The following is a 24,866-nucleotide window of genomic DNA, read 5'->3' as shown; positions in this document are numbered from 1 at the left end:
ATTCTCTGAAAAACTGGTAACTCACAAATGGCCCTGTCCTGACTGATGTGGCTGAGTGGGTTGGGCATCATCCTGCAAACCAAAAGGTTCGCAGACTTGATACCGGATCAGGGAGCATACCTGGGTTGCAGGTTTGGTCCTCAGTGGGGGCATGTGCAAAAGGCAATCAACTGATGCTTCTCTCTCACATTATGTCTCTCTCCCTCTCCTACTACCTCCACTCTCTCTAGATTTAATAAAAGAAAAAAATGTTTAAAAACTTGATAGGTATTGATCCATGAGAAAAGTTTATTTAAATGGTTTCATAAAATGTGAAAAGGAAAAAAAGTAGTAAAATGTTTTAGAAATGATTTTACCTATGTATATATAATCAATTACTAAACCAAAGATAGAAGAAAACCCCTCCTCCTACATTAGTACATTCCTACAGACTTTAGAGACTCAATCAGAGCCGCCACAGCCATCAGTGACCACTTCATGTTTGCTCCACCGAGTCAAGTGTCAAGGTTTGCAATACTAGGCATCTTCCTATCACTCTCGTTTTCTGCTTCATTTTTTTCCTCTCTTATGCCTCCTTCCTCTTCTTGTACAGCTGCTTCTTCAGTTTCTTCTAGGGCCTCTTGTGAGCACTGTGAAAAACCCTTTCCAGCCCCAAAGCTGGTACCAATAATTAGAGCTAAAAATATTCCAAAAAGAAACAAAGGGAATACATACACCAGCTTGCCAATGGTTCTGCTTTCATCTCTATTTTCACCTCCTCTGCCCAAATTACCATGACCAATGCCATGACTTTTCCATTCATCCTCACTTAGATTTTCATCATCTGGTTTGCCAGGGGGACCACTGTCCACACTACCCCCATTGCCTATGGTTTTGCAGTCAGGGGGGGCATAGCCAGCCTCACAATGGCAGTGCCTTAAGTTGTTACAGACCCCTCTCCCACTACACATTCTCGCTGGATCGCAGTCATAGTTGAGCGCAGCATAATCAGTGCAGGAGTAATTCATGCAGACTTTGTTTGGGGCACAAGGAGTGCCGGGGTGCACATCCCCATCATCAGGGATATCAGTAACGTTATAGGCATCCATGCTCCAGCAGAAGTCGTTTTCATGAGGAATCTGGATCACTGTGTGATGGAGTTTGATTGATGGGATCCATTTAATATTTGTACATACAATTTTCCCACAAAATATATTATCATCAAAACACTTAACGTATCTTGACCTTGCTGAGGTGGGACGGCCACAGTTTCCAAACCTGTTCCCTTTGCTGTTTATTGAAATATAACAGTTTTCGGGGGCAGACTGGGCAGGGTACCCGTATAGATCTGAGCATTGACTATTAGGGTTCCTACACCGACCCCCAACGCAGTAGTGAAGTCTATCACACGCTGTACCATCTTGCTTATAGCTGTCTGCAGGACACTCTGCAGAGGTACCATCACAGTACTCTGGGAGGTCACACTCTCCCGAAGCAGAACGGCACACGAATCCCTTATTTCTCAATCGGCAACCAAAACAGCAGAGTCCATCACTACAATCTGCATTCCCCTTCAGTCTACATGTCTGGTCACAGCACGGGTGACTGTAACAGGCAGAACCACAGTCACACTGCTCCTCGCCCTCCATCACACCATTTCCGCAGTAGGAATCCCTCCGCAAGCGGCCTTTGTGCTGAGGGTTGTTAAATAGGCAGGCCCCTTTGTGTTGCTGCAGGAACCGGTAGAAGTAGTCAGAGCTGCAGTTGCTGAAGCCACTTTCTTTAGTGATATTTTCATACATGAGGCAGAAGCGTTTGTCTTTACAAATGCAGGCCGAGTGGTCATGCTGAATACCCAAGTTGTGCCCAAGCTCGTGGACCATGAGCGCTGCAAACAGGAGGACGTCTTCATGATGGAAGGATTCAACAGCCGCTGCAAAGCCTGTGGAACAGGCACCATTGAGAAATGCCTGCCCCATACCCCGTTCAGGATGCTGCCCAACAATCATGTGGGCAACGTCATGCTTCACACGATGGAGGAGCTTCTCTTGTCTCCAGCTGTTGAAATTCCTGAGTGCAACTTGCAGGTCCGCTGGGACCTCTATGGGGTCCCCCTCGGTCCAAATCTCCATCCCGGCCAGCACCACCTCTGTGTTTATCCCCCTGGTGAAGCTGTTGGCCAGGGCGATGATGTCCATCACGCTCTGGACTGTCTCACTGACGTTACTGCCCCACATTTGGAACCGCTGGTTGTTGACCACAACAAACATCTCCACGTACTTGGCGTGTGACCACACGTAGGACAGCGCCTGTAGACTGCCAGGCTTCCTGCTCCCTTGTCGCTGGCTGGTGGACACCACTTGGCTGTCTTTGGAAGTGACACTGCAGGAGACTCGAGCTTGATGTGCCATGGTGTACAGCACGTGTGCAAACTGTTTGGAAGAGTCCATGGGCTCAATGCCATAGGACCGTCCCTCCTTAATCAGGATGCCCCTGAGGCCTGAACAGGTGTTGACAGAAACAAAAGACCCCGGGACTCCTTCTATGTGGCCTTCATAGTGACAGTCATGTGAGATGAAAGGCCTTTCTTGTCCCAGGACGCCATTGTGGTAGCAGAAGACTGGAAAGTTACTGACAAAATGGTCTCTCTTCACCTTCAGGTGGATCAGCTGTTTCTGGCCCTGCATAAATATCACATAAGATACCTTTTCCACTGGGCCTTCCCTTCCCTCAACTCTCAGAGCCTCGGGGGTCACTATTTCATAGGAAGAGTAGTGTACTGATCCCAGGGCACAGTAGAAGCTTGGCAGGAAACTCAGTACCAACACCAGCATGATCCCCAAGGTCACACGTGAAGATCCCGGCACCAGTACCAGCCTCAAGCCCTTCATCTGGGGAGCCCGAGTCTGAAGCACTCTACTAGACTCACACATAACCGCTTGGTTCTTCCTTAGAGAAGGCAAGGAAGAGGCAGAGTCTCTCACAGAGGCGGCCACTGACGTGGCCCTAGTGAATCAGTGGCTGATGCAGGGCCTGTGTCCATCGGCACCAGCTCTCCTTGATGTGCAGACCCTCAGTCACAGGTATTAGCTCCAGTTGTATGCTGGCTGCCTAAAGGGTGGCTACTGCTGACTTCTGAGAGCTGCCGCCTACCTCTGGCTGTGTCCCTTCTAGTCTCTCTGATCTCTCTGTTATCCTTCAGATGGTGTCCTTTTTCTGTGACTCCCTTCTGCAGCTTTAGCTTCAGAGATTCTTGGCTGAAGTCCTTTTGACTTGTGGTGAGGTAATCACGAAGAAGGACTGACTGCAAACTCTAAGATGCAAGATTGTAGCTCGAGAGAGGAAACAAAACCTCCATGCCTTCCTCAACTGTGCCACACAGAGCACCCCACCCCCACCTGTCCTGTGTCCGTTGCTCAGTTAACTCCTAATGTTCCAGGCCAGGGGGCTTGGTGATGATTGGTGGGCACAGTCCATTGGCCATTTCCCCTCTTCTAAAACTCTTGCTCTGTAACACATGGACATCACAACTCAGGGTGTTCTTGATCCCTCAGTGAGGCATTATAGTGATACGCACATTTCGCAGGACAGACTTTAGATAGGGCCAGGGGTTGGCTGGCCTGTCTCCCAAGATAGACCCAAATGGGGCAAGGGAGTATATTCTTTATTCTTATCATTTTGTATTGATTATGTTGTTACATTTGTCCTGATATTTCCCCCTTTGCCCACTTCCACCCAGAGGTCCCTATTCCCTCAGGCAATCCCCCCACCATTGTTCATGTCCATGGGTCATGTGTATAAGTTCTTTGGCTACTCTGTTTCCTATACTATACTTTACATCCCCATGGGTATTCTGTAACTACCTATTTGTACTTCTTAATCCCCTCACTTTCCACCGATTTTCCCCCTCCCCTCTCCTTTCTGGCAATCTTCTGGTAACTAACTTCTTTTTTCTTGCTTTTAAGAGTCTCTCTTTGTCTTTAACCTTTAGCCTTTTAATAGTGTTGTATCTGGGAGTGGGCCTCTTTGTTTCCATCATAATTAGGACTCTCTATGCTTCCTGGACTTGCATGTATATTTCTTTCACCACATTAGGGAAGTTTTCTTTCACTATTTTTTCAGATAGATTTCCAATTTCTTGCACTTCCTCTTCTTCAGGCACCCCTATGAGGCAAATGTTGGACCTCTTTCAGTTTTCCCAGAGGCTGTTTATACTATCCTCATTTTTTTTTAGATTCTTTTTCTTCTTGTTGTTCTGATTGGTGGTTTTTTGCCTCCTTATGTTCCAAATCATTGATTTGATTCTCAGCTTCATCCACTCCACCATTGTTTCCCTATAAATTGTTCTTTATTTCAATTAGTATATCCTTCGTTTCTGACTGGGTCTTTTTTATGCTGCTGAGGTCCTCACTAAGTTCCTTGAGCATCTTTATAAACAGTGTTTTGAACTCTGCATCTGATAGAGTGCTTATCTCCATTTTGTTTAGCTCTTTTTCTGGAGTTTTGATCTGTTCTTTCATTTGGGCCATGTTTCTTTGTCTCCTCATTTTGGCAGCCTCCCTGTGTTTATTTCTGTGTGTTAAGTAGAGCTTCTTTGACTCTGTGTCTTGGTAGTGGCCCAATATAGTAGATGTCCTGTAGGGTCCAGTGGCTCAGCCTCCCCTATCACCCAAGCTGAGTACTCAAGGTCCACCCTTTGTGTCTGCTGAGTACACCCTCTTGCAGATGAGCCTTGGTTGCTGTTGGCAGATTGATGGGAGGGATTTACCCAGGCCAGTCAGCTGCAAGGACTGGCTGTGACCACTGACCACCAATCTCCACCCTCCGTGAAGGATCAGCTGTGTAGGCGCAGGGTCGTCATGCTCTGATGTTGTCTGTTGCTGTCCACTGGGTGTGTTGGCCCTAGGGTTTCCTGAGTGGTTTAAGCCAAGGTCAGCCCCCACCTGTGTTTTGCCTGGGGCACCTTGCCTGAACTATAAAGCAATCTGAGATGGCTGCTACTTGTGTTGGGCTTGGGGATTCCTAGGTGAAGCCAAGCTGTGACTCACATCTGGCTGCCTCTAGGGCTCACTGAAGCCAGCTGTTGCTTGTTTGATAGGAGTTAGGAGCCAAGACCAGCCATTCTTTTGGAAAAGCAGCTTGGCTGGGCCTATAAATTGGGTGGGGTAGAGCCTCTGTGATCTCCAAGGTGGGTCACACAGTGTTAGCCTGGTTGATGGAGTCTCGGATATGGCACCAGCCTAGTGGCTCTGTATGGGGAGGGCTTATCAGAGGGACAATGGCCTCTGCTCATGGTAATGCCAGACAGTCCCTCCCTGTGTACCACTGGTACCCTTCAGGCTGCCACCCAGTGCTGGAGCTCAGAGGAAGTCAGTGAGTCTGAGTAGGTGAGTCCGTGTTTGGGTTCCCCAAGGGAACTGCTTAGGGCTCCAGCAGCCTCCTCCACTGACTCAATCCCTGCTGGATTTTCACAGCCAGAATTTGTGGGGACTTATGTTCCTGACACTGGAATCCTGGGCTCTGGGGCCTGGTATGGGACTAGGACTCCTCACTCCTGAGATATCCCTCCCGAATTTTATCCCCATGGGTGTGGGGCCAGCCTGTTCCGCATCCATGCCCCTCCTACCAGTCTGGATGGATGTGGTTGCGTCAATTCCTTAGTTGTCAGACTTCCATTCAACTCTATTTCGTCATTCTTAGACTTCCATTCAGCTAGATTTCTGACATTCCTAAGTGATTGTTGTTCTATATTTTACTTGTAATTTGATGTGGTTGTGCAAAAAGGTGAGCCATGTCTGCCTACGTTGCCATCTTGACCAGAAGCCCTCTTATCTTTTAACATCATCTAAATTCAGTCTCTCAAGTTCTGTTTATAACATTGTCCAAAAATGTGTGTGGGAGATGCCAACAGGGAAGCCTTTTCTTATGTGTGATTTTCGTGGGCACATTGGCTGGCAACTCCAGGCCTAACACTCTTCTCTGGATGGCCCTGGCATATTGGTGTCCTAAGATTATGCCAGTTGAAGACTAGGTCTCCTAAAAGTCTCCCCTGTGTCAGAAAATGACTTCCATGTGTCCAGTGCCCTCTTCTGTTTGTTCATCTTTTTATGCCCAGGTTCAAGATGCGATAAAGTACAATAGATTTACTTATTGAATGAATAAATGACTCCCAGGTAAGGGTGCTGGGAGGTCTCATCCGTTGTATGTTACGTGTATGTGCTTGCTTCATGCCTTCCCTGAAGGGCTGAAAATGTCCCTAGAAAAACCCACAACTATGCTGACGAGTGTCACATTCATGGTCTCAAAATGTACCTCCCTCTTCCTGCGTTTTGCTGGTCAGGCCGGTTAGATGACAGCAATGAAACAGGCCATGAGGTTGTGAGCACTTGGTCAGTCATGAGCCTACCTCTTATGTTCTCTTCTTAAATAATTTTTAACATTTTCTAACTGTGAGAAGAGCCACTATGACTATGTCATTCCCAAATTGATTCAAGACCTTCATATCCTATATGCAAGACTTCCATAATTTTATTAAATAATAAAAGTGGTATTGGATATTTTTAAAATTCTTCTGTAGTTCAAAAAATATGTAAAGCTTAATGTCTCGAAGCAGGCAAACATGTCAGTGTGCACATATGCTCACTGGGAACACCAAAGCTCTATTCTGAAATTAAGTGTATACACACAAGAAGTTTTTAGGCCTTGGCCGTGTAGCTCCATTGGTTAGAGGGTCATTCTGATGTGCCAAGATTGCAGGTCTGATACTTGGTCAGGCCACATACAAGAATCAACCAATGAGTGCATAAATGCATGTAAGTGGAAAAACAAACACCTCTCTCTCTCTCTCTCCACCCCCACCCCCATACATAAAATCAATAAATTAATTTTTTTTTAAATTTTGCCCTGGCTGGGGTGGCTCTGTGGATTGAGCTCCAGACTGTGAAGCAAAGGGTCACCAGTTTGATTCCCAATCAGGGCACATACCCAGGTTGTGGGCCAGGTCCCTGGTAGGGGGTGCATGAGAGGCAACTACACATTGATTTTTCTCTCCATCTCTTTCTCCCTTCTCCTCTCTCTAAAAATAAATAAAATCTTTAAAAAAAATTTTTTTAATTTCAATGTGTTTTTTTAAATTTTGCAACTTTATTAGGTGAAATTCCAACATTCCTGTGAGGTTGATAATGCACCTGTGTTTAACATAAATCTTATTTTTCCTTCAAGTGAGTCCCAGAGAAGTGAGTGGAGTTTGACTGCAAATTAGGAGGATATCCTAAAAGCATGTCCTAATGGACAAGAAAAGATGTCAGGTTGGGCCATCCAAAGAAAGAGGATCTGTCCCAGCCTCCCAGGGAGGGCCATGACCCCTGGACTCCAGGGGTAGTAATACTGGCAAAATCCAAATTTGTTCTTTTCCACATTGTAATTTCTGTACACCCTCCCCCCAAAAAAATCTGTATAAAAATCTAGAACCTGGGCTTGGCTGTCCTTTGGGGATTTAAGGGAAGGGCCTGGGTCTCTACTGGCCTGAGGGAACACAGAGAGGGCAGTGGCCACCCAGGGAAGGCAAGCAGCCACTGTCAGAATTCCTGGGCCAGCAGCAGGCTGGGTCATGAGTGACTATGAACAGATACTCAGAACCTATAAGTAAGCATCCTTCTGGGTCCCCCCGACATAATGGGAAGAGGAATCAGGGAAAGAGTTGCACTTCATAGAGGCAGTCACACAAAATGCAGAACACTGAACCATGAACCTGGAGCTTTCAGACCCAAGTACCCTGTCTTCTCTCTCCTGCCCACATTAAAATTGGTTACTTTCCTCCTATAGTCTATCCTAAAGAGCTTCTACTGTCAACCCCTGGGGTTTGGGGATCCCACACTTTTTAAGATTCACCTTACCATGTTTAAATCTGTCCGATTTTTTGTCACTTTTTCACAGAACATTCATTTAAAGAGCTGTTCCCTGCTTCTAGCCTGGTTTTGTACACCTGAGGGTCAATCATAAGGGCAGCACCGATAAATTTAAAAGCCTATACAACTTATAGATTTGCTAAATTTTTGTAAGTTTTGTCAAATATTGTGAGATCCTATGTAGGTTTTATTTAATTGATTCCCAATTATCTACCTGACTTTTGGTCCTTAAAAAATGCCATTACATTAGCTAAGCATGAGCCCTGTCCAGGTGGCTCAGTTGATTGGAGTGTTGTCCTATACCCCAATGGGTTGTGGGTTCGATTCCCAGTCAGAACACGTACAGGGGGCAACCAATGGATGTTTCTCTCTCACATCAATGTTTCTCTCTCTCTCCCTCTCCTGCTCTCCCTCCTTTCCTTCCTTTCTCTCTAAAACCAGTAACATATCATTGAGTAAGGATTTTTTAAAAATTAGCTAAGCATGATTACCCTGTACCTAAATCATGATTCCCTTATATTTGCTAAGTTTTGAAAATATGTGATAGTGATTAGATTTTAGTCACCCAAGCATGTACCTGCAGTCAGGGAGGTCACCCCTCCTGTTCTCCACTGAAGTGCTTCTTGGCACTTCACATCTTTTTCCTCCACATCTTTTTCAAAAGTCTCTAATGACAACTTTAGACTTGTAGGCCCTCAGTTACCCATTTTTACCCTTGTTCTCAAAGCTCTCAGATGATGACTAACTAATAGTGTGTTTTCCCCATGAATCTTGATCTTCTGGCATACAACATTGTGAGATTTGGTAACCAGCAGATTTTGTAACTTGGAAACTTATATAACTGAAGGCTTGAAGCCTTGATTTTCAGTTTTGCTCTGAAGTTTAGTTTTGTTTCGCCAAAAGTAATTAACATTAGCTTCTTGAAAGCAGAAACCAGGTTTTATTTTTCTTTTGTTTGCTCTTTCCTGCTTACCTAGGATGGGCAGTTAGAAGAGGGTTTCAGCACACGGATTGTCAGAGACTGATGTTCAGGAACTTTCCTGAGATTTGACCTGTGGCAACACTGCACCTGAGCCAGGCTTTTGTTGTACCATGCGTAGGACCTAGCAAGTGGCATCCGTAGAGATTACCTTCCTGTCGTAAGGTTGGCTCTGCTTAAATCCTTCACTTGGTCGTTGACCAAGCACTCACAATTGACTGGGCCCTCAGAGCTAAACAAGATACAAACCCACCACTCCATGATGTCAGAATGTAATGGGGAAAAAGTCACTTTCACCAATAATGGCTTCGCAATGTGGTCAGTTCATGATAGAGATCAGCACCCATTTGTAAGGCTTTTGTTTCATTAAAGTCAACGAGGGAAAAGCCATGGTCTGGGAAAGTAAGGACATACCGAATGTCTTCCATGTCACTTTTTTCTTTCCAGAGAGTAGGGTGAAAGAGAGAGAGAAACACCGATTTGTTGTTCCACTCATTTAGGCATTCACTGGTTGATTCTTGTATATGCCCTGACTGGAGGTCAAACCTGTATCCCTGGCATATCAGGACAATACTCTAACCAACTGAGCTACCTGGCCAGGACCCTGGGTCCCTTTTTTTTTGCTCTTTTACTGAAGGAAAAGGCTCATGAGACAGTAGAGAACATACATTCAGTCATACCTGTGGCAGGATGCAGGTTCCACCCCTTGCTACCTCTAGAGCAAAACTTTTTGGTCTCGGTTTCCTCATGTACAAGATGAAAGTTTCATAGTGTAAATGGGATAATTAAATATATTAAGACAATGAATGTAAAGTGTCTATTTAGCAGTATCTGTCACAGAATGGGTAATATTATTGCATGTACTTTGTGTTCTCTTAACAAATAACTACCATATGAAAGTATTCTTACCTGTATCAGAAACATTCCTATGAGTTGTCAGTAGATAAAATATCTACTTCAATATAGAATTTTTTAAAAATAAGGAAAAAACAAATACCTCAAATATAATATCAGCACTTGCCTCAATTGTCCAACCCTGCCTCATCCACCCAGACCCAGCTAATCAACCACCCTGGATTAGATACAGCCCTTTCCAGAAAGTCCCATGGAGCCTGAGATGATGCTGCATCTGAAAATAACAGGGTTTTTAAATTAATTAGTTAATTAATTTTAAATTATCTCTTTCATGAATAGAAATGGTTAGGGCAAATCAGAGTACTCAGTGGATAATGTTCCTAAAATAATGCATTGTTGTCACTGGGTTGAATAATCCTGTGATAGTACTATAGGTACATTAATATGTTATATTAAACAATGCAGACAGAAGATAGTATGCCCTGAAAAGTAATTTCAGGTCAAAAAGTGGTCTAAATGAAATGAGACAATTGATAGCAATGATCCATGAGAAAAGCTTAAGCAGCTTTATGAAATAGGCAAAGCAAAAATATAGAATATTTCATGTATGATTACATATATAAATATATAATCAAATTTCTAGAATATTTAAAGCAGTTCTCTCTTCTCACATGCATGTTTCTGTAGACTGTATAGTCCTGTGAGTGCCACTGGAGCCATCAATTCTCACTTCATCTTTGCCTTTCTAAGCCTCTCATTCCTACTCAGTGCTTGAGGTATTTGATATTATTTGGCTTCTTCCTTCACTACTCTTTTGCCTTTGGTTATTTCTATCCTTCATCTGGTGCAGGCTCTGGTGGGGCAGTCTGTGGCGGGGCCTCAGGTAGGGGAGCCTCTGATGGCGGGGCCTCAGGTGGCAGGACCTCAGGTGGTGGGGCCTCAGGTGGCAGGGCCTCTGATGGCGGGGCCTCTGGTGGCGGGGCCTCTGATGGCGGCGGGGCCTCTGGTGGCAGGGCCTCTGATGGCGGCGGGGCCTCTGGTGGCAGGGCCTCTGGTGGTGGGGCCTCTGGTGGTGGGGCCTCTGGTGGCAGAGCCTCTGGTGGCGGGGCCTCTGGTGGGGGGGCCTCTGGTGGGGGGGCCTCTGGTGGGGGGGCCTCTGGTGGGGGGGCCTCCTGTGGGGAAGGCTCTGGTTTGGGGGCCTCTGGTGGGAGGTCCTCCACCTGCTGTGGTGGGGGAGCCTCTGGTGGGGGGGCCTGCTCTGGTTCGAGGGCCTCTGATGGTTGATACTGTTCTGGTTGGGGGACCTCCTCTGTTGCAGGGGCCTCTTCTGGTAGGGGTGCCTGCTCTATATCCACATTTGATTCCATTTGTGGCTCCACTGATAGGATTGTCTCTGAAATGGTGCTTTCCTCTGAACTCAATTCTGTTGAGGCACCTGGGGTCTCTACTGACTCAATTCCAGATTTAAGGCTAATGCAACACAGTAATACTATCAATGTTAATAAAAGAAATGAAGGGAATATGTAAATTATAAGGCCAGTCTTTTGAATTTCAGTCTTACGTTTAGCAGGATGGCCACTTCCATCTGCACTTAGATTTTCATCATCTGGTTTGCCAGGGGGACCACTGTCCACACTACCCCCATTGCCTATGGATTTGCAGTCAGGGGGGGCATAGCCAGCCTCACAATGGCAGTGCCTTAAGTTGTTACAGACCCCTCTCCCACTACACATTCTCGCTGGATCGCAGTCATAGTTGAGCGCAGCATAATCAGTGCAGGAGTAATTCATGCAGACTTTGTTTGGGGCACAAGGAGTGCCGGGGTGCACATCCCCATCATCAGGGATATCAGTAACGTTATAGGCATCCATGCTCCAGCAGAAGTCGTTTTCATGAGGAATCTGGATCACTGTGTGATGGAGTTTGATTGATGGGATCCATTTAATATTTGTACATACAATTTTCCCACAAAATATATTATCATCAAAACACTTAACGTATCTTGACCTTGCTGAGGTGGGACGGCCACAGTTTCCAAACCTGTTCCCTTTGCTGTTTATTGAAATATAACAGTTTTCGGGGGCAGACTGGGCAGGGTACCCGTATAGATCTGAGCATTGACTATTAGGGTTCCTACACCGACCCCCAACGCAGTAGTGAAGTCTATCACACGCTGTACCATCTTGCTTATAGCTGTCTGCAGGACACTCTGCAGAGGTACCATCACAGTACTCTGGGAGGTCACACTCTCCCGAAGCAGAACGGCACACGAATCCCTTATTTCTCAATCGGCAACCAAAACAGCAGAGTCCATCACTACAATCTGCATTCCCCTTCAGTCTACATGTCTGGTCACAGCACGGGTGACTGTAACAGGCAGAACCACAGTCACACTGCTCCTCGCCCTCCATCACACCATTTCCGCAGTAGGAATCCCTCCGCAAGCGGCCTTTGTGCTGAGGGTTGTTAAATAGGCAGGCCCCTTTGTGTTGCTGCAGGAACCGGTAGAAGTAGTCAGAGCTGCAGTTGCTGAAGCCACTTTCTTTAGTGATATTTTCATACATGAGGCAGAAGCGTTTGTCTTTACAAATGCAGGCCGAGTGGTCATGCTGAATACCCAAGTTGTGCCCAAGCTCGTGGACCATGAGCGCTGCAAACAGGAGGACGTCTTCATGATGGAAGGATTCAACAGCCGCTGCAAAGCCTGTGGAACAGGCACCATTGAGAAATGCCTGCCCCATACCCCGTTCAGGATGCTGCCCAACAATCATGTGGGCAACGTCATGCTTCACACGATGGAGGAGCTTCTCTTGTCTCCAGCTGTTGAAATTCCTGAGTGCAACTTGCAGGTCCGCTGGGACCTCTATGGGGTCCCCCTCGGTCCAAATCTCCATCCCGGCCAGCACCACCTCTGTGTTTATCCCCCTGGTGAAGCTGTTGGCCAGGGCGATGATGTCCATCACGCTCTGGACTGTCTCACTGACGTTACTGCCCCACATTTGGAACCGCTGGTTGTTGACCACAACAAACATCTCCACGTACTTGGCGTGTGACCACACGTAGGACAGCGCCTGTAGACTGCCAGGCTTCCTGCTCCCTTGTCGCTGGCTGGTGGACACCACTTGGCTGTCTTTGGAAGTGACACTGCAGGAGACTCGAGCTTGATGTGCCATGGTGTACAGCACGTGTGCAAACTGTTTGGAAGAGTCCATGGGCTCAATGCCATAGGACCGTCCCTCCTTAATCAGGATGCCCCTGAGGCCTGAACAGGTGTTGACAGAAACAAAAGACCCCGGGACTCCTTCTATGTGGCCTTCATAGTGACAGTCATGTGAGATGAAAGGCCTTTCTTGTCCCAGGACGCCATTGTGGTAGCAGAAGACTGGAAAGTTACTGACAAAATGGTCTCTCTTCACCTTCAGGTGGATCAGCTGTTTCTGGCCCTGCATAAATATCACATAAGATACCTTTTCCACTGGGCCTTCCCTTCCCTCAACTGTCAGAGCCTCGGGGGTCACTATTTCATAGGAAGAGTAGTGTACTGATCCCAGGGCACAGTACATACTTGGCAGAAAAATCACCAAAAACACTACAATTCCCAACCTGACACATGAAGATATTGGCACTATCCCCAGCCTCAAGTCCCTCTTCTGCTCTGCCCAAATCTGAAAATTTATCTTACCCTCTTTCAAGGCCACTTGGTTTCTCCATAGAGAAGGCCGTATAGGGGCAGAATCTCTCCCAGAGGCGGCCATGACATGGCGCTAGTGAATCAGTTGATGATACTGGGCCTATAGTCATCAGCAGCTGCTGTCCCTGGCATATTAAACCTTGGAGACTCAGATCTATGATGGTTCTCTTATGGGTAACTGCTGTCCAACTCTGAGTCTTAACAGACTTTGAGGCTGTGTTGTATTCTTGCTTCTCTCTTGATATTCAGTAGTTTCCTTATTATATGACTTCGTTCAAACAGCAACAGCTTTAAGTCTCCTTGGCTAAGTTCCCTTACCCCTCACAGAGAGATATATCAAGTAGAAGGTCTGTGATGATTCAGCCAGTACTCTAACTCTGACCAATTATCCTTATCCTTAGCGGAGGCCACAGGACTCCTTGATATCCGTTAATCTGCTCATTCTTTGAAACCCAACATTCTGCCAGGAGGTTGGGGGGAGGGGACAGGGGTTCTTTGGGGATCTATGAGCAGGACAAAGTTCTCTGTTGCCTACTACCTCTTTTCCTCATTTCTATTGTAACTCAGGGAACTGTTTATCAGTCCAACCCTTCTTTGTCAGTATCCATTTTTTCCTTTAATTCAAGAAAAATCGTATGTAGATGCACAATTCTACCTCCATTAGCCTTTGTTCATAACATGAATTTTGACATTTTATATCAGCATATAAACATAATTTCTCTCTTCTAAGATGTTTTCCTAACACAGAAACATACTAAGTATTAAATGAAATGAGCTCAGTTTCACCATGGAGGTGTTATAAGTGACTGGGATCAAAGTTCAACTTCTCCCAACTGTCCCAACATAAGAACAAACTGATTATTAACCAGTTTACAGACCATTTCATCAAGAAAGTAAAAGTGAACTCTGTAAGACATTTTAAAAGATTTCTTCGCTTTTGTAATTAAAATTGAACTGTAATCTCTGCAGAAATCCTCAGATTTGGTTTTAATGTTGATTTCCTGATATATTCAACAGTAAAGATTTAAAAGGAAAAAGTTGGGGTGGGAGCTCTATCACATCCCTTGCCCTGTTATTTTCCTGTGTATTTTAAGATGAAGTAAAATAAGACTCTACATCTTTTACCTTGCATAAAAATAATTTGTATTAAGTCAAATATTTACAATATAAAATAACGGTTATGAGTACAAGTGTAACACTAAACAATGGGGAGCTACCTTATCTAATTCATGAAGGAACGATATGATACCACAAGATCTCAGATATGAGCATGACAGCAAATCAACTCATTAGCTATCCCCAGTTAATATTTAATTCCTAATATAGATGATAAAATTTATCATTAGCATCCAGCAAGAAAATTTAGTCATATCACAAACCATTTTAAACATCTACAGCAAAAAAGGGACAATGATTTCTAGCTGGATTTCTTTTTCCCTTGTAGTTTATATAAGAGGAAAGCCTCTTAGTTATATAGTAATTATATATAATTTATATATTTATATATATAAATGATATATAATTTAGAAATTATCAGATTTAACATGTTTCCCTGTATCTTAACCAAAACAGGCAGGGGAAATTAGGGTAATTCATTTTGTGTAATTAAAGAATTAAATCAACAATGAAAGAAAACCTCTACTTTTTAAATAAATAAAAATATAATTAAAATTAAATATCCAATAATTTTCCAGTTCTCAAATTGAAACATTTTCAATAAATAACATACACACAAGCATTCATACACATGATCTGATTTAAATCATTTGACTTTTTCTTCAACCAATAATTTCTTCAACTTGTTCTTTCTCAAATAAATACAAAACTTTTTCAAAAGTAGTTCCTCCTATCAATGTTTCCAATGATAAATTTCTGACAGATAGTCTCCTATTCTTATACAATATATTAGCTAGAAAGATATACAAGTTGTTTTTACATCAAGCAGATTTATAACTATGGTAATGTCTAAAGGTATTTGAGTGATAAATAATGGCTTTAGTAAGCAGAGGTTAGCAAATCATGTGGTAAAACTGGAGACTCTAACCTCCTGCCTACAAGAACTGTTCTTACAATGTGAATTTGCTGCAGGTTTAGGCATTAAGAGAGGCAGGCCAAAAGAGACAAGGATGATTTTGTCTCACTTCCAGTTACGTGCAAATTTTGCTTTATTAGTGAACCTGACTGGTTTGTTAAGGCAGTACTTGTTACTGGCCTACAGTCTCACTCCACGTAGAAAACTCCATTTTAAAGATCTAACACTGCTGAGTCCTTTGGGAGCTACTGTTCTGTCAAGGACCTCTGTCCAGGGTAGGACCCACTTTTGAGTTACAACAGCTGGAGCATCCTGCAGGGTATTCACAAACTTCCAGCCTGGGGTTCTTTTGGGCATGTCTGGAAACAGTGCACATTTGGGGTGTCAGATTCATTCCATCTGAGACAACTGACACATGGACAACTGCTGCTCAGATAAACAGGACCATCATTTTGGATTCCATTACTCCATCATGCCTAAAATTCATCACACACTGAAGGAATGAAACCATCCTAAACCATTAGAAGATACTTAAACAACAAACCTGAGAAGTTAATGGTAGACTTGGCATGCCAGAAAGTTACTCTGAAGAAAGAGAGTAACATAGTTAATGACTACCTTCTATCCCCAGTGACTACTGAACCTCTGCCTTAAGATAAGAAAAACAACAAGCAGTCAATTACTCTAGAAACAAGTGCAGTTTTTCCTGATTGCAAGAAGTGATTTGTAAGAATGCATTTCACTAAAAAATAGAATAACGTAATTCAACCCTCAATTCAACTTTTAGCTCAGTTTTCTGGTCAGTAAATAAGAAAACATTTTTTCTGCTGCCTCTTAAATTTTTGGCATGTTTAAAAGTACTGAATGCTCCTTACAGGGTATCCATTTATAACAGTTATCAGTCACCTAATATTAGTGGATCATGCCTCAAAAAATACCTGAGTTACAAATTCTCCAAGATAAAAGGGAACCAATGTAAAAAAGCAATTCTTCAAAGATAATTTGTATTATCATATATTCCCATACTAACACACATATTTGGGGCATACTAACCAAATGTCACCTCGATGACATATCAGCAAAATGGAAGAGTCGGAAAATAAGTTAGCTCTGTGGGATGGATTTTGATTGATGAGAATGTGACGGGTAAAAACTGAGTATTTGAGCCTACTGATCCTTTTTCCTCTGCTTTGCAAACTGGAGTTTGCCTATTAGTTCTTCTATTTACCAACACAGGTACCCACCAAAAACAGCTTAAAAATAATTAAATAAACATGGTTTGTTATGGAAACCCTTTGCAAAAAAAAAAAAAAACAAAAACAAAAAAACAGGAAAGCATCCAGCCTTGTTTTCCATTCAAACAGCTGAACTCAGCCAGAAGCATGCTTCTTGAAAATCAAGGCGGCAGAACAAAATATATGCAGCCCAGGGGATGCCAACATGAAACCCGGGCAGAAATATTACATAGAAAAATGGCAGCTTGAAGAGAAAAAAACCCTGAACCTTCTTGGATGCTAATCTAGGAGTCCATTTTTCATGAAATACAACTTTCTCAGAAAAATCATCCCATAAGAGGGCCAGAAGAACAGGGAAAGAAAATAAGACACAATGGAACTGGAAAGGGCTGCCAGAAAGGAGAGGACAAAGTTGGATCTCAGGGGAAGGGAAACTGAAACTTTGATTAAGCATGAAAAGAATAAACTCAAAAGAGAATCCATTAGATTTAAGAATCACACCAATACCTTTTAACAAACGTGACCAAAAAAAGTGTTATACCACTTTTCTCTTGGGAATTAGGGACAACAGAAATGAAGGCTTAGCTTCCTGCCTCTCCCACCAAGGGCGCTGGTGTCCTGTGAGTGTCAGCAGGCAGTCTGCATCACGGATCCATAGACATTTCTTGGCACCAGAGCTAATCTACCAATAGTGCAGAAAGTAAATACACAGGGCAATCGAACCAAATTCCACAGTATCTGCTTCAACTGTTTACTAAGCAGAAAGATCAGTATAGTTGGTCTTTGTCTACCGCTGACAAGTGGTTTTTATATACTTTATTACAAATAAAACAATCTTGCTTGACAATATCATCTGTCATCTTACAAACATGACTAAATAGTCCTAAAGGAATAGTATATCTCTAGAAACTGAGCTTTTCTTAAAAACAAATGAACTACACTATTAGTAAATACCATATCTAAATCTATACAGCATCTTTAAGCAATGTGGAAATGAAATTATGATTTATTAATTTACATAAAAATTACTTTATACATTAAAGAACAGTTTTTCAAATTGTAAAAAAACAAAGTCTGAAGCTGTCATTATTGGGAGTCATGGGACATGGTTTGTTCTTCTATCACTTGCTTCACAATTTCTGCCAGTTTGAGTCGATCTACTTTATCTGTGAATCCACGACCTGAAACCCAAGAAAGAAAAAGGTCAATCTCCAAACTGTTTGGGAGGAGATAGATTCCTGACAGGAATCCAGTAAGGTACACCTTACTAGTGTCAAATTCACCCCCACCAAGGGAGTGTCAAATTCATCCCCAATACTGATCAAAAGCAGTTTGGACCCCACATTGTGCAATTGAGCAGTTCCATTAACCTGGCAGTAAAATTGTAAAAATCCAATGTTCACTACAACAGCACAGAAGGAAACCATGAAGAGGAAGATCTTTATAAATATGTGTGTCTGACAAAGGACTCATATCTAGAATGTATAAAGAGCACACTATGAGAAAGATGTAAGTCAACAGAAAAATTGGTAAAATAGGCACTTCACAAAAGAGGAAATCTAAATGGCCAATAAACACTTTAAAAGTGCTAAAGTGCATCAATCATCAGGCAAAAGCAAAGTAAAATGACACTGCAATACTGCTCTGTACTAACCAGAATGACTAAAATAAAAAAATATATAATAGCAAGTGTTTGTGTGGAGGCAGAGTAACTAGAACCCTCAAACACTGCTAGTGGAAGTATCAATCGGTACAACCACTTTGGAAAACTTGTATCAGTACCCACTAAAGCCAAACAAATGAATATCCCCAAGAACCAGCACTTCCCATCCTAGATATGTAAGAGGTAAGAGAAATGAATTCATCAAAATATTCTTCAAAAGATATATACAAGAGCATTCATAGAAGTCCTTTATATATATACATAAATACACACACACACACACACACACACACAGGGGTGGGCAAAAGTAGGTTAAATTACCAGCTATCATTACCTAAAAGATAAATCATAAGTAAGGATATGAAATAATAACAATAAGAAAAAGCATAATGTAAATAAATGATACAATAATATAGAAATGACATAAGAATAAACTGTTTCACATTACAACTATAAATCTACTTTTGCCCACCCCTGTGTATATACAGAAATATATATTAAGAATATATATACACACACATATATATAATGAGAATGATTTGTTGCTACATACAACAGGCTGAATCTCACAAATACAATGTTAACTGAAAGCCAGACACAAAGAACACAGACTTCTCTGATTCCATTTATATAAAATACAAAATCAGGCAAAACTAATACATAGCTCCAGCAATCAAGATCCTGATTAATTACCCTTGCGGGAGGAAGGCAGTGAGTAGAAGAGGGTCCGTGTTCCACTACATGTTCTAGGGGCTGGTTATAGGGAAGTGTTCCCTTCATAAAAATGCACCAACAATACATAGTTCAAATGTGATCTCTTCTCTGTATTGATATTTCAAAAACTTTTTTTGAAAATCCCAGGTAAGCTAATCTCCAGGATGAGCATCCTGGAACTTTAATCTAGTTTAGACTGCTAAACTAGAAAGAAAATATGAAAAGTAGTTCAAGAAATATACCTCTATCTTGCTTGCCTAGGGAAAAAATGTTCACAAGGAGCAGATTTGGCAATTTCTCTACTCTTTAGTGAAACAGATCTTCTCTAAGCTAAGCAGATCAGCAGGGTGGACTACCTGTATTTTGCTTTCTTTCTATCCTTTAGAGTATACTGCTCCTGAATGACCTGGTGAACAGCCAAGGTATGTGGGAGGAATTCTGAGATCTCTGGGGTTTTTTTTTGCCCAAGTGGTATATGGTGGGGGTTTATAGTGTTGAATCTGCAATACATAATTTATTTTAACTCTGGAAAACAAGTGAAAGGGCCAGATGTACAGATATGCCAGGGCAGTTAATGTAGGGCTAACCCTGGTTCCATAATATTCCACTCACTCTTCAGCCTCACTTCACTTAAAAATAGCTTCACTCAGCCCCCAGAGATAAAACATAATGACTTCTCTGTATTCCCAGGGAATGAGTAATTAAGGCTCCTACCATTCCAGCTGAAGCTCTGCAGAGTATCTCTTAGGAGTTTGCATTCCCGGTTATACTTCCAAGCCTCTTGCATTACTTCATTCAGCTTTTCATCTTCATTTTCTCCTATTGATAAAGATGAAGAAGTTGAGTTTCCCTGCAGCATCATGGGATTTTAGTGTCAGAGATGGAAGGACATGATGTTCAACTTTGTTGAGAAGTGATGATTGAAGGTGCACTCTACCAGACACTGCCATTCCTGCTAGTCTCTACATTACATAGAGACCACTTCTGGTCTTTGAACTCTTCTACTATTACAGCCTAACACAAATCCTCTGATGGCTCCAGAGTCTTTGCATTGGAGGATGGGAAGTAGGCAGTGTCAGACTCTACTGCTGAGCAAAAAACAGGTTAGGTCTCTGGTTAACCTAATAGACCAAGAGATGGAGGAAGAAAAAGGCTGAGTGGGCTACCTGCTGTCTCCTAAGCTCATTTCTTACTTTGGGAAGACTATCTGAGTACACTGCGTGAGTTCTCTTAAAATGCAAGGAATCTAGGAAGACAGGTCAACCCAACAGTTTTCTGGCCTACTACTTAAAGGATCTCTTTCATCTATTGAGAAAAGCCCATCACATCCCACTGAGTGGAGAAGTAACATACCAAAAGCAAGCTCTCAAAAGAATCCATGTGTAAGTCACCCTCTGCCCATGACACTAGTAGCAGCAGGGCCCACTTCTGAACTTGGCGGGTATTTTTATATTCACAAGTTAATAAAGCATTGTACTCTAAGGGCTCTGGAAATGATGTCTGACCTTCCCAAACTGATCTCAACCCTGTCCACATTCTCCATCTCATGCCATCATTAATAAACTAAGAAAATACAAAATTACATGCTGCATTGGACACTGGCAATTAAACTCAAATTAGAAATGTCACCCTGTCCTGGCTGATAAGGCTCAGTGGATTGAGTGCTGACCTGAGAACTAAAGGGTCGGTGGTTCATTCCCAGTCAGGGCACATGCCTGGATTGTGGGCCAGGTCCCCAGTTGGGGGTGCAAGAGAGGCAACCACACATCAGTATTTCTCTCCCTCCCTTACCCTCTCTCTCTAAAAAATAAATAAAATCTAAAAAAAAAAGAAAGAAAGAAAGAAAAAGAAATGGCACAGAAAACCAGAGGAAGGGTAGACCTTAACACATTTCTGACTTCCCACCACCCACTCTTTTGAGTAGGGACAGACTAATTTATATAATGTACTTATTTTCTTATACACAAAGATGAAACAATCTTAAACCACTCCTATTGTCATGTGCACGCATGCACATGCACATATACACACGTACACACACAGAGCATTGATAAACAGTGTGACCTTTACCAGCCTGGGGGAGAATACACTGAGCAATCACATCTCGGAGCTTTTCCAAGGCAACATTTGAATCCTCAGCTCCATTCTCACGATCATGGATGTAAACATCATCCTTTGGCTTGGTGCTTTAAAAGTTTGGGAGAGAGGTAATAACAAGGTGAGACCCCAAAACCCAACTCTCAACTGGTATTAACTCTAAACATAAAGCAACAGATTTTTCCAATAAATAATTCACTATAGAGTATCTCCAACTTCTGATGCTATTTAAAAAACCTATAGTTTCCACCCTCTTAAGAGGCAGAAAATGGGCAGATCCCTGGCTCAGCCACACCAACCATGGAGAAGAGATGATATAAGCCCAGTTACCCGAGTAATTTCCTCTTCCTCAGAATGGGGTTGTTCACAGAGTGCAGGGGTTTGAGGCTGACTTTCAGATCCTGGATTCGCATGTTGGCCAACTGTTCTGCATGCGCCTGCTGGATTCCTGCAACCACCGCCTGAATGCAAACACTTTCATCAGCTTTTCACATTCATTTCTGAGTACCTAGAAATCTAAGAAATCCCAATCTAAGAGAGTAGGAAGGAGCTCAAAGAACTAGGAAGGCAATTTCCCTCTTATGCTGGCCACACACAAATTTTGGTAAAGCAGGGAGAGGATTCTTCCCCATGCATCGGCAGGGCCAGGGAATACCAGCCCTTCTCTCCTGCAGGGGGAACAGAAATGCAAGTAAGAAATACTAACAAGGCTCAGGCTCACAGTAATTGGCAAGGGCAAGTGTAAAGAGAGACATACATGTACGTCAAGAAAAAGGCTGGCAGGCTACTGTTCGAGGAGCCTCCCAGACTGCCCCCACAGTGAAGATACGCACCTCAGCCTAATGGCTCAGAACCCCAACCGTTTCACCCAGTGCACATGACAGGAGCTCAAGAACTGATCTCTAGGCCAATTAATTTATAATAAGAAATAACTGTCGGGAAATGTAGAACTCTTGAAGCCTGTCTTTATGACCAGAACGTGCTCTCACTATGGGAAGACCAAGGAAGGAAGGCAAATAACTCAATAGGAGGCTTTGTAAGAATGAGACGATCTGATCCCATTTTTGTACTTAAAAACAAAAGGCAAACTCTTGAGTGTGTGTGTGTCTCCCCAGAAAAAGATCAGGATGACACATGAAGCCACAGGTGACCTCACTTCTGAGGGGCGAGACTGAGGAAAGAAATGAAAGGGAACTTTTTGCTTTTCATTTTATGTATCTCTATTGTTTGACTTTCAACAATCAAATCTGACCATTTAAAAAAGTAGTTCCTTGGTAAGCACGCTTTTAAATCAGGAAGAGTTCAAACTCATTTACAGGAACTGTAATAGCTGGCCCTGGCTACACCATTTGGGACCCTCACGCTGGTCTCTTCACCAGTGATGGCCCAACCAGAAAGAGGGGAACAGCTCAAGGGTGTGAATTCAGGCTCCACCTTCTAGGTAGGCCTTAGATGGCCACTATTCTACATCTGCCTATGTGGCCACTTTTCTGTCCTTCCAAAGTTAACCAATCCACATCATGACCACATCATTCTATAAAAATAGGGATACATTGTCTTGTTAAAGTTTCACCTAATAGGTCTAGGAGCCACTCTTTCTCATTAAGAAGATTCTGCATATCTATACCTGGCTTCATTTAGTGTTAATTTTAAAGTAACTCCTGAAGGCAATTATTTCTTCATTTCCAAGATCTTGAAGAAAGCTACGTTGTAATCCCCGTGTACTGACAACCGCAGGATCTAAGTAACCCCTTTGGATTTTGAACTGACCGAACTGTTTTTGCACTGCTGGGCACATTTAAACCAGAAAGATAACCATACACAAATCAGAGATGGCAGAGAGCTCTGCTCCTTCCCGCTCTCCTTTCTCTCCCATATTCCAAGGAAACTAAGGAAGGTCTTAGCATTCTCTTTTCCTATTCACTTATGCATCATCACACTTCAACCCCATTACTTTCAAGTCGGTAACACTCAAGTCTGTGCCTTTGCCTCTCAGCCATGCCGATTCTAGACCACACATTTCATTCATTCGAGTGTCCATCTACCACTTGAAACAACTTCCTAAAATCTAAAGGACTCCCTTCACTCAAACCAGCCTTGTCCCTGATTTCCTTCTATTTGGCAATGGTACCACTTGATATGCCACCCACTGTCCCCTTATATCTAGTCAATCATCATAAATTGTAGAAACTTGCCTTCCAAAGTATTGAGCACAGTCATTCATCTCTACTTCTCTGCTCCCAGAGCTGCCCTTCAGATCCTAGATCACTGCAGAAGTCCTAGGTTGGTGTCTGCAAGTCTGGCTGACCATTCCTAAATACCTTTCCTATATAAACCTCTTCTCAAAAATCTACAATGGCCTCTCAAGTCCATCTGACTGAAATAAGACTAAACCACTGGCCCTCCCACATCTCTCTCTCTGACTTCCCATCAATGAAGTCAGCCAGCTTTTCCTACTGATGATCATAGGGTAGACATCCCTGTGAGTGTTGTGTTCCCTTAGTGTATATTTACCAGGCCTTGATCTTTTATTCTGTGTAAAGAAGCTCTTTATTTCCAATCCTGATTTTCAGGAAACCAGAGAGGTTTCTCTGGAAAAGACAGTGTGCTCAGCATTGTTTTGCCTTTAACCCCTCACTAACTTAAGTCCCAGCATTCCTTCTCAACAGAGTCTTATCCACCAACAAAATAAGCATCATGCAAAACCTTATCCATCATCAGTTGAGCAGAGGGTAGAACATTATCCAGGGCCTCAGTTGAATTTAGCCAGGGGTGGTCCAATACTCCCTCGATGGTGAGTCTTTCCTCTGGTTTGACCTTTAAGAGCCTGTGGAGAAAAAGCCAACAGGGCTGTCATGCACAGTTGCTCCCAGAAGTCCAGGAAGTTCTGGGGTCTTTCTCTAACCAGACCTAGCTTCTGACTTTCTTCCAATGCCCACAAGTCTAGGCTTTCCATCTGTGTGGGGTGGGGGGTGGGGTGGTAGTCCCTAACCACTAGCTGTGAGGGCACTGTGTCCTTAGGCAGTCCTTTCTACCTGCACAAAGTGAGATATAAATGGCAGGAAAAGGCTAATCCAGTGATACTTCAGACCAAGTTCTAGTCAGTAAGATAATCCTATCTATGGCTAACAGTTCCTGAGACCCTGACTCTCCATATGGATGTTTCTTTTTTTAAAAAAATATATTTTATTATGCTATTACAGTTGTCCCATTTCCCCCCCTTCACTCCACTCCATCCTGCACACCCCCTCCCTCCCACATTACCCCCCTATAGTTCATGTCCATGGGTCATACATGTAAGTTCTTTGGCTTCTACATTTCCTATACTATTCTTACCCTCCCCCTGTCTATTTTCTACCTACCATTTATGCTACTTATTCTCTGTACCTTTCCCCCCTCTCTCCCCATCCCACTCCCCTGTTGATAACCCTCCATGTGATCTCCATTTCTATGGTTCTGTTCCTGTTCTAGCTGTTTGCTTAGTTTGCTTTTGTTTTCAGTGTGGTTGTTAATAACTGTGATTTGCTGTCATTTTTACTGTTCATATTTTTTATCTTCCTTTTTCTTAGATAAATCCCTTTAACATTTCATATAATAAGGGCTTGGTGATGATGAATTCCTTTAACTTGACCTTATCTGAGAAGCACTTTATGTGCCCTTCCATTCTAAATGAAAGCTTTGCTGGATAGAGCAATCTTGGATGTAGGTCCTTGC

At 43.0% G+C, this 24,866-nt stretch overlaps 4 protein-coding genes across 9 annotated transcripts in view; 1 reads left to right on the top strand and 3 right to left on the bottom strand.

The window, feature by feature from the left end:
* TMEM116 (transmembrane protein 116) overlaps nucleotides 1-24,866 on the top strand; it is a 116,633-nt gene that overhangs the window by 69,891 nt on the left and 21,876 nt on the right. Inside the window, exons 11-12 of one of the 4 annotated variants that reach the window (XM_071221875.1) lie at nucleotides 19,441-19,477; nucleotides 19,746-19,850. The exons of 2 other annotated variants lie outside the window; for them this stretch is intronic. In XM_071221875.1, coding sequence (XP_071077976.1) covers nucleotides 19,441-19,477; nucleotides 19,746-19,756 — 48 coding nt within the window. In that variant the 3' untranslated portion in view covers nucleotides 19,757-19,850. Of the gene's footprint in view, nucleotides 1-19,440; nucleotides 19,851-24,866 lie in introns of those variants that run through there. One more of the 4 variants, XM_071221874.1, reaches the window with a different exon arrangement.
* Nucleotides 400-3,411, bottom strand: LOC112310465 (disintegrin and metalloproteinase domain-containing protein 1-like). The gene has a single exon (XM_024566680.4). The coding sequence runs from the start codon at nucleotides 2,910-2,912 to the stop codon at nucleotides 495-497; it is 2,418 nt and encodes an 805-aa protein (XP_024422448.4). The 5' UTR covers nucleotides 2,913-3,411; the 3' UTR covers nucleotides 400-494.
* Nucleotides 10,264-15,097, bottom strand: LOC112310464 (disintegrin and metalloproteinase domain-containing protein 1-like). The gene has a single exon (XM_053927801.2). It carries the CDS (start codon nucleotides 13,473-13,475, stop codon nucleotides 10,551-10,553), a length of 2,925 nt encoding a protein of 974 aa, XP_053783776.1. The 5' UTR covers nucleotides 13,476-15,097; the 3' UTR covers nucleotides 10,264-10,550.
* The window catches only part of MAPKAPK5 (MAPK activated protein kinase 5), a 29,880-nt gene continuing 22,419 nt past the window's right edge, over nucleotides 17,406-24,866 (bottom strand). For 2 of the 3 annotated variants that reach the window (XM_053927806.2, XM_024567190.4), the window contains 5 exons: nucleotides 23,859-23,979; nucleotides 21,483-21,613; nucleotides 21,120-21,241; nucleotides 19,770-19,874; nucleotides 17,406-17,859 (listed from right to left, as the gene is read on the bottom strand). In XM_053927806.2, coding sequence (XP_053783781.1) covers nucleotides 17,765-17,859; nucleotides 19,770-19,874; nucleotides 21,120-21,241; nucleotides 21,483-21,613; nucleotides 23,859-23,979 — 574 coding nt within the window. In that variant the 3' untranslated portion in view covers nucleotides 17,406-17,764. The remainder of the gene's footprint in view (nucleotides 17,860-19,769; nucleotides 19,875-21,119; nucleotides 21,242-21,482; nucleotides 21,614-23,858; nucleotides 23,980-24,866) is intronic. The other variant, XM_053927805.2, reaches the window with a different exon arrangement.

The sequence above is a fragment of the Desmodus rotundus genome, chromosome 7, assembly GCF_022682495.2.
Source record: "Desmodus rotundus isolate HL8 chromosome 7, HLdesRot8A.1, whole genome shotgun sequence".
Classification (NCBI taxonomy): domain Eukaryota; kingdom Metazoa; phylum Chordata; class Mammalia; order Chiroptera; family Phyllostomidae; genus Desmodus; species Desmodus rotundus.
This window is presented reverse-complemented; position numbering and strand designations above follow the sequence as displayed.